At 40.8% G+C, this 16919-nt stretch overlaps 2 protein-coding genes across 8 annotated transcripts in view; both read right to left on the minus strand.

Annotated features, from left to right (window-relative positions):
• NNT (nicotinamide nucleotide transhydrogenase) overlaps positions 1 to 16919 on the minus strand; it is a 95041-nt gene that overhangs the window by 50399 nt on the left and 27723 nt on the right. The gene's annotated exons all lie outside the window — the stretch shown is intronic.
• On the minus strand, positions 1077 to 16114 carry LOC132657957 (uncharacterized). The gene is made up of 3 exons (XM_060400444.1): positions 13957 to 16114; positions 12619 to 12778; positions 1077 to 9883 (listed from the first exon to the last, which is right to left on the minus strand). Exon 3 carries the CDS (start codon positions 5143 to 5145, stop codon positions 4207 to 4209), a length of 939 nt encoding a protein of 312 aa, XP_060256427.1. The 5' UTR covers positions 5146 to 9883; positions 12619 to 12778; positions 13957 to 16114; the 3' UTR covers positions 1077 to 4206.

Below are 16919 nucleotides of genomic sequence, written 5' to 3' on the forward strand. Positions count from 1 at the left end.
TTCCTGGGTTGGGATGATCCCCTAGAGAAGGGATAGGCTACCCACTCCAGTATTCTTGGGCTTCCCTGGTGGCTCAGATAGATGGTAAAGAATCTGCCTGCAATGCGGGAGACCTGGGTTCGATCCCTGGGTTGGGAAGATCCCCTGGAGAAGAGAAAGGCTACCCATTCCAGTATTCTGGCCTGGAGAAGTCCATGGGGGTCGCAAAGAGTGGGGCACGACTGAGTGAATTTCACTTCACTTTCCCAAAGACAACTCCCAGAAGTCCTGGTAGCTTCATACTTCTCAAAATTCTCTGGAATTTTGTATTCCTTTCCTCTAGGCTCCCACGCTGCAGTCCAATAGAGGCACCTTCAATATTTTAACCTTTACTCGAGCATGGGATTTTGGGGATGCAAACCACACACATCTTAGGACTCTTCAAAATAAAGGTCATGCTGCTCTGTTCTGCAGGTATTTAAAGTTATGTGTGATAGAGTTGCTTCCACATAAGGGAGCAAATTTAAAGGGGGAAATTCGACTGTCATCACTACCCACCTCTGGTGCCTCATCTCTACTAAGCCTCATCTAATAGAACCTCATCTCTACTAACCAGACTCATGTTTGTCACAGTTTTTCCTCCCACCTGTCTTGTGCCCTCTGGTCTGAGGTTGACATGCCTTAAACTACTCTTTTGACTATAACCAATTTAGATACAGGTCTACCCCCTTTAACTTCTAACTGCACCAACTTTACAACCATTGACCTCACAAATTTGATCTGGCATCTAACTAACATCTCCTGCCCCCAAAATTCTGAATTCCTTCTACCTTCTGAGATAACTATAGCTACAGCTCAGACCCTGGATCTGTAATGCTGCCCACTTTATAAGATGTCAAGTGGCCAAAACCATTTAGGCTCCCTAGAATACATCTAATGAACCACGTATTTATTTCTCTTCTTTGATTTTACTTATTCAACCTACACAAAGCAATTCTACAGTGGCTCACACACACATATATGTCCGCTGCAACAGAGATAACAGGTGTTCTGGCCATATTAGCACTCTGAAATTCAATCTCTTTGAAAGAATAGCATTTTCTTTCACATAAAATATTTTATTTAATATATAGCCAAATAATGGGAATGTAAGTCAAAAAAATATATTTAAAGTCATAGAGGAATGTTTAAAAAACATGGAATTATTACAAGTAAAAAGTACACAACAAAACAGTAGGTATAGGGTACTCCCATTTAGTAAAAAATAAAATTATACACATATATATGAATGTTTCAAGCATACACCCACACACACACAAAAAAAAAATACTACAAATACTATATAATTCCTGGGCTTCCCTGGTAACTCAGCTGGCAAAGAATTCACCTGCAATGCAGGAGACCCCAGTTTAATTCCTGGGTTAGGAAGATCCCCTGGAGAAGGGACAGACTACCCACTCCAGTATTCTTGGGCTTCCCTGGTGGCTCAGATGTGGGCTGCAATGTGGGAGACCTGGGTTCGATCCTTGGGTTGGGAAGATCCCCTGGAGGAGGGCATAGCAACCCACTCTAGTATTGCCTGGAGAATTCCGTGGAGAGAATAGCCTGGCGGGCTGCAGTCCATGGGGTCATAAACAGTCAGACACGACTGAGTAACTAAGTACACATGCATATAGTTCCTAGAAAATTTTATAGAGTATGTTTGACAGTATCAGGATATCTTTGAGTGGTAAGACTAATTTATTTTCTTCTTTATGCTTTTTCTTATCTCCCAAGTTTTCTAGAAGAGCTTGCTTTAATGTTATTGCTTTAAAAATTCAATAAGGGCTACAGGGAATACAATGATGAATGTAACAGTGCAGCTGTCTTTAAGAACTCACATGTGGACTAATTTTTTGAAAATTATGAAAAGTGCAGAAATGCAAATTAAAAACAGAAGGGAAAAAACAGAGCCAAAAGAGGAGCAGAATAGTACATAAAAATTCCAAATGAGCATATCCTCAAAAGATTAGGTCAAGAGAGGGAAAGACTGAGAAGGAAATTTCAAAACACTATCTTACCCTGATGGCCTACTGTGACAAAAATATAATAAATGCCAAGTGTGGCATTACAAAATGGAAAGAACAAAAAAATAATAAGATGATGAGTTAGCTTTTCAGGGGGAAATCTACCCAAACCTAACGTTTATTTCAAATTAAACTCTGACCTCTATAGGTTAGAATTAATTACAAAAGAATCACCGCACAAACAGAAGAAAAGATATCCTTGGTAAATCTCTCTCTTGTCTTTAGACTGAAAAGCACTTCTTCAATTTCAGCAATGGGAAAAATTACAAAGGAAAACATCAAGAAATTTAAATATGAAAAGGTATATATTACTATCCTCAGAAGAACATAAACAGGACAAAAAATTAATGCAATAAAAAGTTTACAGGAAATTCAAATAGAAACAAAACAGTACACCAAGATCCTAATAGATAAATGAACAGCAAATGCAAATGGCTAATTCAGAGAGAAAGGTAACAACCCAATGAAAACAGTTCACCCTCAGTAAGAACCAAAGAAATGTGAGCACACACACATATATATACTACCATGTGTAAAACAGATAGCTAGTTGGAAGCTCCTATATAGCAGAGAGCTCAGCTGGGTGTTCTGTGATGACCTAAAGGGGGAGGATGGGGGTTGGGGTGGAAGGGAGGCTCAAGAGGGAAGGCATAAATGCACACATATAACTGATTTATGTTGTTGCATAGCAGAAACTAACACAACACTGTAAAGCAATTATAATCCAATTTTTTAAAATAATATATTAAAAAAAGAAAGAAAAAGAAATGTGAGTACAAAGAATGAGATATATTTTTGCCCTCAAACTGAAAGAGTCAACAAAATCTTCAATACTGATGAAATGAAACAATTAATTGGATGATCTATTGATGAGATTATAAACTACATAATCTTCCAGGAAAGCATGGTTTATCAAGTGTTTACCAAATTGCCAAAAATACTAATATTCATCTACTAATTCTACTTCCTAGATTTGATTAATCCTGGGGAAATAACTGAAAATACAGATAGAGGAATAAAGCAGAAAAAAATGTTAGTATATCATTTTTAATTGACAAAAACTGGAAATACATAAAAAGCTTAACTTTGGGAGAACAGTTAAATAAATACAGTACATTCAAACAAGAAAATTCTAACAAAACCGTTAAAATATATTTATAGGGAGTTCTTAATGACTCATTATATTAAGGGGGAAACTTAAAAGAGTATTAGTGGGGTAGGTAAGAAAGCTATTTTATCTTTATCTAACGTGTGGAGAAGGCAATGGCACCCCACTCCAGCACTCTTGCCTGGAAAATCCCATGGATGGAGGAGCCTAGTAGGCTGCAGTCCATGGGGTCGCTAAGAGTCAGACACGACTGAGCGACTTTCCTTTCACTTTTCAGTTTCGTGCATTGGAGAAGGAAATGGCAACCCACTCCAGTGCTCTTGCCTGGAGAATCCCAGGGACGGGGGAGCCTGATGGGCTGCCGTCTATGGGGTCACACAGAGTCGGACACGACTGAAGCAACTTAGCAGCAGCAGCAGCAATATGATAAAAATGCATGGGAAAAAGGCTGAGAGGAAATGGTAAAATGTTAATAGTATTTTTCACTGAGTAGAAGGATCACAAATGATCTTTATTTTCTACTTTGTACTCTACTGTATTTCCAACAAAAGTCACACACTATTTTTATAAAAATAAATAAACAAAGCATAATCACAACCAGTTTCCCCTTTAAGTAGAGGACAGAGATTAAAGAGTTGTACTAGAAGAATTAAAATAATTAAGAAATAACCCTTACCCAGTCTGTTTACTTACCAACAGAAAACACTTCACTCAAAATCCTCTGCCCTCCCTGCTATAGCAAAGGAAGCTATACAGTTAGGAAAGCCTTTCAAACAGTGAACCCAAATCCTTACACAGGGAGACAGAATCATAACTAAGGATGAATAGCAAGCAGGAAGATGCACACAGAGTTTTTTTTATATAACATAGAAAAGAATAAACCCAACTTTTGGAGATGTCCCATAATACCCTATACCATTGCTGTCCTTTATTAAGCCCATCTTTGCATGAAATGTTCCCTTGGTATCTCTAATTTTCTTGAAGAGATCCCTAGTCTTTCCCATTCTGTTGTTTTCCTCTATTTCTTTGCATTGATCACTGAGGAAGGCTTTCTTATCTCTTCTTGCTATTGTTTGGAACTCTGCATTCAGATGCTTTTATCTTTCCTTTTCTCTTTTGCTTTTTGCTTCTCTTCTTTTCACAGCTATTTGTAAGGCCTCCCCAGACAGCCATTTTGCTTTCATTTTTGCATTTCTTTTCCATGGGGATGGTCTTGATCCCTGTCTCCTGTACAATGTCACGAACCTCAGTCCATAGTTCATCAGGCACTCTATCTATCAGATCTAGTCCCTTAAATGTATTTGTCACTTCCACTGTATAATCATAAGGGATTTGATTTAGGTCATACCTGAATGGTCTAGTGGTTTTCCCTACTTTCTTCAATTTAAGTCTGAATTTGGCAATAAGGAGCTCATGATCTGAGCCACAGTCAGCTCCCAGTCTTGTTTTTGCTGACTGTATAGAGCTTCTCCGTCTTTGACTGCAAAGAATATAATCACTCTGATTTCGGTGTTGACCGTCTGGTGACGTCCATGTGTGGAGTCTTCTCTTGTGTTGTTGGAAGAGGGTGTTTGCTATGACCAGTGCGTTCTTTTGGCAAAATTCTATTAGCCTCTGCCCTGCTTCATTCCGTATTCCAAGGCCAAATTTGCCTGTTACTATGGTTTTTCCAGTGGTCATGTATGGATGTGAGAGTTGGACTGTGAAGAAAGCTGAGTGCCAAAGAATTACTTTTGAACTGCGGTGTTGGAGAAGACTCTTGAGAGTCCCTTGGACTGCAAGGAGAGCCAACCAGTCCATTTTAAAGGAGATCAGCCCTGGGATTTCTTTGGAAGGACTGCTGCTAAAGCTGAAACTCCAGTACTTTGGCCACCTCATGCGAAGAGTTGACTCATTGGAAAAGACTCTGATGCTGGGAGGGATTGGGGGCAGGAGGCGAAGGGGACGACAGAGGATGAGATGGCTGGATGGCATCACTGACTTGACGGACATGAGTTTGAGTGAACTCCAGGAGATGGTGACGGACAGGGAGGCCTGGCGTGCTGTGATTCATGGGGTCACAAAGAGCTGGACACAACTGAGCGACTGAACTGAACTGAACTAATACCCCACTGACAGCCCAGTACAGATCCTAGACACATGGATAAAAGATCAAATAAGCATATCAGGTGTTTCAGGACAGGATTGTATAAGGAGGCAGAAAGATTAATAAAAGGAGGCAGATACAAGGGTTTTGTTAGAGGCATGCTTGGGTTTTCCCCTTTTGACTGCTCATTTCTGTTGATTTTATCATTTATTTGCAGAAGATGAGAAACACAAAAAGATCAAAACTTACATCTCTTCAAACCACCCCCCTCAAAAAAAGAATCACTATGATTGAAAAAACTCAACAAGGAGAAAAAAATATTAATATATTTCCTGGCACAAAACAAACTGTGGGTTAAAAGGTTTGGGAAGATGTCCAACTTCATGAACTATTTCTTGGTTTCTTTTGGTTCATGAACATTAAGTTCCTGGTAAGATTCCTCCCTCCCAGTTGGGAGTTTACGTCTGTACTTTTGCCAGAACAATCATAGAACATCATGCACTCATAGTCATCATTCAAGTATGTATCTATGCACTGACTCAACTGATACCCATTCAGTGCCTACCATGTACAGGCTAAATGGGGAAGGAGAGCTGTACTTATAGCTCTGAGGTCTAACAGTTTAGGACTGAAGGAGGTTGCATTCAAAGATCAGGGAACATTTTAATTAGGAGAATAACTGAGATATTTATAACACTCATCTAAAAATTTTAATTATAGAGTTTCCCAATTGGATGGCCATTATTTGGGGTAAGCAGAGGTGCCATGGGCTTCCCTGGTAGCTCAGTGGTAAAGAACCTGCCTGCCAATGCAGAAGACAGGAGTTCAATCCCTGGAACAGGAAGATCCCCTGAAGGAAATGACAACCCACTCCAGTATTCTTGCCTGGGTAATTCCATGGACAGAGAAGCCTGGTGGGCTACAGTCCATGGGGTCACAAAAGAGTCAGAACAACTTAGTGACTAAACAGTAACAACAGACAAGAGGTGCCATAGATTAATATAAGGTATTCTTGAATCTTTGTGTACACACAGAACTGAGTGCAGGCTGAAAAAATGCCTCACACGTGTGCACTGTTTCTTGATGTGTGCCTATATGGCAGTGCGCCACACATATTTATTCTGAAATGTGACTGAATTAATAGTAGCTTTCATACTCTTGTGTTTTCTTATTAAATGAATACTAAGATGTAGTTGTTAAAATGGCAAATACAAAAACTTCTAGAAAAGATTGCATGCCAAGTCGCTTGTGTCCGACTCTTTGCAACCTTATGGATTATAGCCCTCCAGGCTCCTCTGTCCATAGATTCTCCAGACAAGAATACTGGAGTGGGTAGCTGTGCCCTCCTCTAGGGAATTTTCCTAACCCAGGGATCAAACCCATGTCTCTTAAATGTCCTACACTGGCGCCACCTGGGTTTCTAAAAATAGCTTTAACAACTTACTGCTATGTGGCAAAAGAATATACCACTGGCCTCTACAACACTAAATTCAAATAGAGAGATTTAGCTTAAACTAAACACCAACAGCTAAAGCTTTCCTGGAAAGTTCTACAAAATGTTATTTACACCTCTCTGAGTAAATCAGGTCTAACATGATCATCTGAAATAATTTTCAGATTCTGTCTTAGCAGAAAAAAGAATCAAGCCTTCACAGACAACTTTAATGACACCAAAAAAAAAGAGGAAAATTCAGAGGAAACCACTAAAAATATTAAGAACAACAAGACACCAAGATGAAAAAGGTTTACCACAAAGTCTTATAATAATTTCAAAGAACATTTAGCATTACTTACTGGAATTATTCAATGGCATTTAATCAGATGGGGAAATTCCTAACTTCCTGGCCTGTAAGGCATCAAATTAAGCAGGCTGGAAGAAAAACTTTCTGCTTTAACCAGAACATAGTATATTTAACAATATAGTAACAAAGAGATTAATAATATAACTTATTAAATATATTTATACAAACCAAAATAGATTTCTTGTGAACAAGTACTATAAACACAAGGATAATTTTAATATATTAACTACTATATTGACTACATGTAAAACAGAGCATGTAAAGATGTTCTGAACTGTAGTATTTATGCATTAAGGAGTATTATTCAAGAACACAGTTTTACATTGAGCACTGGTGTTGATCCAGCATCCTCTTGTCACTACTCTGACTTTCATTTTCTCGACATAGTCCATGAGCTTTAAAGAGAAATGACCTGAAACTACTCCAAAGGCAGGCCTGGCTGGCCCAAGGATAACTTATTGATGACCTGTTCAGAAATCCAGGTGTAAGCTGAGGGACCAGCCTACACTGATTGGTTCAAAAGTGGTGATGTTGGGACTTCTTTGGTGGCTAAGACTCTCAGCTCCCAATGCAGGGGGCACAGGTTCAATCCCTGGTCAGAGAACTAGAACCCACATGCTCCAACTAAGACCCAGATAAACAAGTAAAAATAAATTTTTTTTAAAGTGAAGACATTACCCAATCAAAGTAAATAGGAATGAGGGAAAGTATGCTAAGGGCTTCTGAAAAAGAAGTTTCCTTGCTCTTCAAGAGGGAGTCATCAGACTCGCTTGCCTTGTCCTCTGGTGGTGTAATGTGCTGCGCACCCCTGAGGATGAAATCAACCAGAGAGGGCCGAGCTGAGAGGACAAAGGAGCGCAGCACGGTTCCCCAGAGCACACGTCTCCAGTTATAACTGGACTTTTTCCATTACAAGTGACAAGTGAAAGTCACCCAGTCATGTCTGACTCTTTGTGACCCAATGGGCTATAGTCAATGGAATTCTCCATGCCAGAATACTGGAGTGTGTAGCCTTTCCCTTCTCCAGGGGATCTTCCCAACCCAGGAATCAAACTGAGATCTCCCACACTGCAGGCAGATTCTTTACCAGCTGAGCCACAAAGGAAGCCTAGTTTTTTCAGTTGCAAGACCCAACAAATCTCCTTTCTGGTTTAAGGCATATTGTGCTGGAACATCTGCCTCTGGCAACCAAAGGCATTCTAACTTGTACACAAGTTAGGCTCTTCTGGAATTTCAAAATCACAGATAGAGTTCAAACATTGAATTTTAAAATATAAAAATGTTACAGATCAGGACAAAAGGTGTTTTATACAAATATATGTATACATAAGGAAAAAAGAGATCCTTGGTTATGTAATAGATTGGATGTGGCAAAAAAACTGCTGAACATTTTGAACCACTGATCTAATGAGTCTCTGATTCTGCCAAATGTGGTAGACACAGCAACAGATAGATCCAACCCCCTCCAGCTCTGTTGTCACTGGAGAGGCAACAGACAGCTGTGTTTGTGAACAGAAAGAGATTCTGAGAGTAAAAGTGCCGTTCGCTCAGTCGTGTCCAACTCTTTGCAACCCCATGGACTGTAGCCCTCCAGGCTCCTCTACCATGGGATTCTTCAGGCAAGAACACTGGAGTGGGTTGCCATGCCCTCCTCCAGGGGATCTTCCTGACCCATCAGAGTCTCCCACATTGCAAGCAGTCTTCACCGTCTGAGCCACCAAGGAGTACGGAATGATTCTGACCTAAGCTTAAATAGTCAAGTAGAGTACGTTACATGTGAATGCTATTCTTGGAACTAGACAAAAATTTTCTCTGCCTAATTAATTATTTGTATAAGGAACCAGAGAGAAAGTCAGGCTGGCAAAAATTTGACTTTTACAAACTGGATGCCTCAAGATATTTCTAAATGTAATACTTAGCAAAAAGGGTAAGTCAACAGCATGTTTTAGCAGATTAGAGAAATCCCTAAAGATTTATTTAAAGAAGAAACCTAAAAACAAGCCTTTACCCAATAACTGGAGAAATTTATAAAAATTTATAAAAATTTTCCCAGGATTATCTTAATAATTTACCTGTTATAGCTATGAAATCTGTATAGATAAAAATTAAAATTAGTCAAGGCTTTACCATGGAATCATAATCTATGGGAATTCTCAAAAAAAGGAAAACAACCTACCAAACTTAAATGGTAACATAAAAAGGAAATGTATATTATATAACATATATGTAAATATATATTACATTAAGCAATAGTTAGTTGCACAGTTGTGTCTGACTCTTTGCAATCCCATGAACTGTAGCCTGCCTGGCTCCTCTGTCCATGGAATTCTCCAGACAAGAGTACTGGAGTGGGTTGCCATTCCCTTCTCCAGAGGATCTTCCCCACCCAGGGATGGATGTCTTCTGCACTGGCAGGCAGGTTCTTTACCACTAGCACCACCTGGGAAGCCCATTTAGGTGTACCTCAGCTACCAAAATCCCTAAAAAGATTAATGAATATTTATTATACACTAATTTATAAAACAATTAGGAAGTTGTTTTTTAATAGAAATAATACTGTTTATTTTCTTTTCCATGTCAGAAAACTTAGAATGAGATGGACGAACAAGGCTTAATGAAACTGGTATCTTCAGAAAAGTCAGATGAAAAACAAGTTAAGTCACGGTTTTCCACAGTGAAATCCATGCTAGATTGCCACCAAATGGCAATGGTTTTGTAACTTCATGAGTTATGTCCATAAGCTTGAAGATTTCAGAGACTATCTCTGACATACCACGAAATGCTCAAGAGTGTCCAGACCTTCTACTGCAAAATTCAACGAGCTGTTCAGTCTGGGTACCATCTGCAAGACAAGCATCACCAATGGAAGAAAGGAGATTATGCTAATACTCTACGTGCCAGGCCCTACGCTGGGCTTTTTCCCTTAACAAGTCCTCAGAACAGCTCTATAAGATGAAAATGTTTACCTCCTTTTCAGAGATGAGAAATCTGAAGTTAAGAGAGACACATCAGCTGTTAAGTAGTGGAACTAGAATTTGAATCTACTCTGTCTGGTTCTAAATCCATGATCTGATCGCCAATTAATGGATTAAAACATAAGCAGTTATAAGGGATGTCCCCAGTGGCTCAGTGGTAGAGAATCCGCCTACAATACAGGAGATGCAGGTTCAATCCCTGGGTCAGGAAGATCCTCTGAAGAAGGAAATGGCACCCCACTTCAGTACTCTTGCCTGGAAAATTCCATGGGCAGAGGAGTCAGGCAGGCTACAGTCCATAGGGTTGCCAAGAGTCAGACACAACTGAAGTGACTGAGCACACACACAGTACAGGGGAAGAGGAAAGCAGCTTTCAGCTCCTCACCAAAGTCCACATTTGCTATGGGCTGAATTGTGTCCCCAGAAAAATTCATATGTTGAAGCCCTAACCCACAGTAACTCAGAATATGACTATATTTAGAGGTAGAACCTTTAAAGAGATGATTATATTAAATGAGGCCATCAGGGTGGGCTCCAGTCCAATATGACTAGTATCCTTAAAACAAGAGAATATGAAGACATGCACACACAAAAAAAGACACCCAGGCTATATGAGGATGCACCAGAAGAGGCTCTCTGCGAGCCCAGGAAAGAAGCCTCAGAAGAAACCAAACCTGCCGACATCTTGATCTTGGACTTCTAGGCTCCAGACAGTAACAAAATAAATTTCTATCATTTAAGCAACACCACCACACACCTCCCCCCCCCCCTCAGTCTGTGAGATTTTGTTATGGCAGCCTTAGCAAACTACCCACAGTGTTCTCTTATTCCCGCGGGCACTGTTAGACTACAATTCCCAGCTTCTGTCACAGTTAGGTCTGACCACCTGACTAGGTCTTTAGCAAGAGAAATGTTAGCAGAGGTGGTATGTGCCACTTCTGGGCATCCCATGCACACTCCTCCATGGCCTTTTGCTGCTAGTCAGTGGAACAGACACAGTATCCTGAGTGTCTTTCAGAGCCTTATCACCATTACGGTGATACTGTCGCACTTGAATCCCAGAAGACTGCAAGAAGAGCTGCCCTCCAATGTGTCAATCATCCTATTACTGTTAACTGAGCAGGAAATAAATGTCTATAATGTCTGAGCTCTGGGGTGAATCTGTTAGGCAGCTAGACCACCCTAACTAATACTGAGACAGAGGAAAGAAGGAAGAACAGAAATGCACATGATGGAAGGTGCTGGTTGTAGCTGTAACTCTATTGGGTGCTCCTCACCAGAGCAGCATCAGTCTCCCAATTCTTTTCATCTCAAGGACTGCCAGGGAGGGGAACACAATGCTTCCCAATCTTGCAACACACTTTGGGAGAAACAACAGACCAAACCAGAAGATTCCGTGCCATAAATCTTCCTAATGGATATCTGTTAAATTCAGCCCATTCTCTCACTAAATGCGTTCAAACATACTTTAAACAATCAAGACTGACACATGATGGAAAACTTCACAACTTTGGCACCTTCTTCTTGATGACAAGTTGTCCTGCTCTGCTGAAAGTTACAAAGAGATGTGTAGACAGCCTGTGGTTACCAACCCTTGATGTTGCAACATTTAAGTATTTCTGTCCTTCAAAATTCTCAAAACAAATGAAACTTCATACAAGTAATATTAAAAAAAATTCCATACAATCATACAATGCATTTATTGGAGAGGAGGCTGGTATATGATTCAGATTAGTCAGTAAAACAAAGTTAAACCATTCTTCAAAAAAAGTTGGAAATCACTGATCTGTACAGTTCTGTCCTATTAGATCACAATGCTTACAGAATGAAAAGAATAAATCTGAAAAACAAAGCTTCACTTTAGAGAATAACCTTGAGTAGTTATCGAAACAATAATATCTTTGTGGAATTTCATAAATGAAGATACGTATATTGCTGAATCAATTATGCTCCTGCCTAAAAGAACAAGTTTGAAAATTACCGTGCAAAGTTACTCTTTTGTACTATATTTCTACTCTATATGAAAGATGGATTCCAAGAGACAGATGGAGATCTGATGGAGAACCACTGTTGATTTTCCAGGAGACTGTGACAGCCCTCAGGTGAGGTCTCGTATGTGTAAGGCCCTTGCATATCAAGGGAGAACATCCCCTCCCAATTCCCCAGAGTCATGCAAAACTACCACAGAAGTCCTTTGCAGGCAAATTCTTTACCATTGAGCCCCTGGGGAAGCCCAAAAATAAAAAGTACCGTTACCCTAATCTTCATTGTGCCTTAAAAAGGTCCAAGCATATATGGCCTAAGCCATTATAATTTATAATCAACCAATGAATAGCCTCCCTCCTGGCTGACAGGGTACTTCTAACTCCTGAACAGACCATCCCACTACTTCCTAAGTCTTTCTTCTGAGAGGCCTAGCTAATCACCTCAAATTGCAAATATGGCAAGAGTAATAGTTTCAAAAATTTAAGAAAGCTAGCTTCCTTTCTTAGTTTAAGACTAGCCTCTGCAGTATTCCTACCCAAGAGTATTCTATCTTTCCTTGGATAGCACTGGTAAAATGAAAGGGATTGTACCAACTGAGAATAAAGAAGGAACTCACATTAGCTCAGGAACATCTGCTGAGCTACTGTTGTATACAAGGCTCCGTGGTAAGCACCGTCCATGGCAGAGATAAGCTAGGCACTCTGGCGGCACAGGTAGATGGGACAACGACAGGGCAGTAAGCTGAGCACTGCTGGCATTCAAGCCACAGGCAAATGCTACAAATGCAGGGGTAAAAAAAAAAAGTGTTTACTCCAGGGTAGGGTACAGCAGAAACTATGGAGTTTAACTACTGAGCTCAGTAGGACTTCAAAAGGCAGAGAAGAGCAGGGACAGCATTCTCAAGAGAAGGAACAATATGTTTAAGGCCTGAAAGTCCTTGGCCTCTTGGTGCAGATCACAACAGCCAGCATGACTGAAATCAGGCCCAGGGAGCATGAAATTAGTTTAACATGAGGCCCCAAAGCTAAACCGGGACTAGAAACTGAAAGGCAACAAACACTTTACCAAGGGGTGCAAAATTTAGAGCACAGTTAAGGGTGGGGGTGGGGAGGGAGGGGATGTGCTCCAGTCCTGATGACTTTAGATGCCTTTATCTAACGTGAGCAGTCCAAGTTACTGTCCTTATTAAACAAAATCTCAGGCTTTCCGGTGCCATTACAAAATGAGGACAGGACCTGAGGTGGGGAAAGGAAGAACAGGAATGTCAAGTGACCCTACGATGCTCATGCTTTGCAAGCGGGTGGCCATCAGGAAAGGTCCTAAATGGAGAAGGCTATTTCCATCAGGGTGGATTTACTGTGTGCCCCATGGCACTCCTAAGTGTCCCAGGAATTTAGGCAAAATCTGCTTAAACAGTCAGTGCTAAACCACTGCGATTCCTCCTCACCTGGCCCCTATAAGTCCTAACTTACCAATCAGATTTTCAATCTGATTCAGTCTCTTCCTGGTTAAACATTCCAAGTCTATGAAGAGTCTCTCTAGGTACTTTTTAATGATGACCCTAAAGGTCACAAGAAGGTTGGAAGCACTCCCTGGTGGGTACAGAACCACAAACTGACACTCTCCACTAGGCCCTCTCTTGAAGTTACCCGCCATTAAGTTAAATGCTAGCCCTCATCCATTGCCCAATCCAACTGAGAGGATCTAGAGGATGGTATAAGATACCAGACAGCATAAACCAGATGTCCATTGACAGATGAATAGATAAAGAAGCTGTGGTACATAAATACAATGGAATGCTACTTTGCCATAAAAAGGAATGCATTTGAGTCAGTTCTAATGAGGTGGATGAACTTCAAAGTGAAGTCAGAAATAGAAAAACAAATATCGTCTATTAACACATATATATAGAACCTAGGGGCTTCCCTGGAAGCTCAGCTGATAAAGAATCTACCTGCAATGCAGGAGACCGAGGTTGATTCCTGAGTTGGGAAGTTCCCCTGGAGAAGCGATAGGCTACCCACTCCAGTATTCCTGGGCTTCCCTGGTGGCTCAGATAGTAAAGAATCCACCTGCAATGCAAGAGACCTGGGTTCAATCCCTGGGTTGGGAAGATCACCTAGAGGAGGGCATCACAACCCACTCCAGTATTCTTGCCTGGAGAATCCTCATGGACAGAGGAGCCTGGCAGGATACAGTCAGTCCATGGGGTCGCAAAGAGTCAGACACAACTGAGTAACTAAGCACAACACAGCATGGAATCTAGAAAGACTGATAATCTATTCATAGGGCAGCAGTGGAAACGCAGACACAGAGAAAAAACTATGGACATGGGTGGAGGGGAGGAAGGAGAGGATGAGATGAATGGAGAAAGTAGCGTGGAAGCATATACGCTACCATATGTAAAACAGCCAACGAAAACTTGCGGTACGAGTCAGGGAACTCAAACCGAGGCTCTCTAACAACCTAGAGGGGTGGGGAAGAGTCGGGGGTGGGAGGAAGATTCAAGAGGGAGGGGACATATGTGTACCTGTGGCTAATTCATGTTGATCTATGCCAGAAATGAAACCTATATTGTAAAGCAATTATCCTTCAATTAAAAATAAACTAAAAAAATAAAAGCTAGCAGGCAGCATAATAAGCAGCTAGCTATAGAAACATCTCATTCTACCCGCGATCCTTCTAACTACAATGTAATTGTGTATCCAAGCCCACTGACTAATGTGTGCCTAGGAAGAATGAAAATTTACCCACTCGGCATGATTGCTGCCTGAAGCAAGCTAACTGCCCATGCTCCTCTCTTAATGTTCTTATCCTGGCCAGGTCTTCAGCACAGCCGCGAGGATCTCTGTTTAAGGAATTGCTACTTGGGGAACCTGACATTTGACTTAATCCCCTTTGGATCCACTCAAGGAAAACTTCAGAACAACTTATGCTCCAGCAGTCTTTCAGGAACGAGACATACACTGTCAGGTGACCCATGCAAAGGCTTGGGACAAACATCAATAAGGGTATAATGCCAAGGACACTATTTTTCACAGGGCACGTGGACCTTTATATAACCTCTTCAATCTTTTTTTTTTTTTTAATGCTCATACTTTCAAGTTTCAGTCCCCTAGGGATGTGAAAGATCTGTAGAAGACCATCTTCCTTATAATATTTGAATAGCTTTTCTCTTTTGGAGGGCTTACCAAAAAAAGTAACAGAAAAGTCCTTTTCAGATCAGTCTTATAAGTGCAAGCTCAGGTCAGTGGCACTGGTCAAGGACATTGTACAGGTTTAAAGTGCTCTGAGCAGGTTGCTTCAGAAAAGACTGGAAACAGGGAAGGCTCAGCAAAACAGACTCATAAAACTTCCTCAACAACTTCTTTTTGTATAGTATAGTTATATTATATTACACTATCATATAATTTGACCTGTTGCTAAAGTACACTTACTACTAACTATTGATATTTTTTTTAAATGAGAGGTTAAAGTCAAGTCACCTCTTCATATCCCCTTTTTTAGGTTAAAAAAAATACCCTATGTGGGGTAGGCCCGGAAAGTCCAAATGTGTTTTATACAAGAAGTCTTGAGTTCTATCACTTACTTAAAGCTTTACAATCAATAATAATTCTATGCTGTGCAGTAGAAACTAACATAACATTGTAAAGCAACCATACTCCAACAAAAATTTTTTAAAATAATAATGATAATTCTAAACACTATGCCCAAATTATCCTCAGTTCTTTATAAAGAATATGGCTTCACTAAACTACCAGCTTCAAAGCCTCCCCATTTTACTGCATGAGTAAATGCTTTAGCACCCTCTACTGGCCACTTGTTATATCTAATCAGCTCCTAACTCCTCTGGCCAGTAGGCTGCTAACCTTTCAAAGGTCACATGGTGGCTACAGCAAAGGCTACCTCACCTCCTTCAAAACCAGCTGTGTAACAGCTGAGCCAGCAGCCGCCGCCACGAAAGGAGAGGACGAGCCCTAAGGTGCTCTCCGGCCACGGCCTGTCCACGAGTCCTGCTGTCGCTAGCAGATTTCACAAATCCAGCCGGGGCTCCTGCCTTGTCTGGTCTGCACCTGTCTCCACTAACCAACGCCAGTCTCATTTCCACACACAGATTCCTCTAGGGGCTGAGCCCAGATCACCTTCCCGCTATCTGCTCCATCTAGCCAGCTCCAGGGGGATGGAGGTACCTGGAGAGAGCGGCTCACCTATCAGGTACCACGTGGGTAAACAGAGGACATAACGGAGAGCCTGGGAGGCACAATTTCCCCCACAAGCTCATAGATGTGACCTCAATCAATCTCCTGCTGTTAGGTGTATATCAGCCAGATTTGGCAGGGGCACGGGGAGGAGTGCCAGAAGAGAACTTTCCATTTCCTATAACCTCATGACAAAGCAGCTTCCCCTAATCCTCCACAGTCCCCTAGAGCAAGCGAAGCTCCTTTAGTAGGTTCAAACATAAGTAACCTGAACCTGTAAGCTCTCATTATCTGGCCCACTTTCTTTTGGAAAGGGAAAAAAATTAGAGTCAGCTTGGTATTCATTATTCAATAACAGAAGGAAAGGACAGGAGAGCAAGTAGCAATAAAAAAGAGGGAGTCTCTTCATGCCCAAATCTTGCTAGATCAAGCTACTGTGTACTATTTACTACTGATAAATGCTGGCTGCTTTGATATCAATCATCTATTGAGTGAAAAACATTCTTTAGAAGAAGATACTGTAAAGGACTTAAGTGATTCCTTCCATCAAAGAGCTCACAATTTGGGTGCAAAGACCAAACACTTCAAAGGAAGTAATTAGAACATGACAAAGTATCATATCCTTCAGTAAAAAAATATATATACTGGAAATTCCATAAATACATACACACAAAGCCCCTCTCTTTTTCTCTCATGTATAGAAAAACAATCATCAAGA

This window comes from Ovis aries, chromosome 16 (genome assembly GCF_016772045.2).
Source record: "Ovis aries strain OAR_USU_Benz2616 breed Rambouillet chromosome 16, ARS-UI_Ramb_v3.0, whole genome shotgun sequence".
Taxonomy (NCBI): domain Eukaryota; kingdom Metazoa; phylum Chordata; class Mammalia; order Artiodactyla; family Bovidae; genus Ovis; species Ovis aries.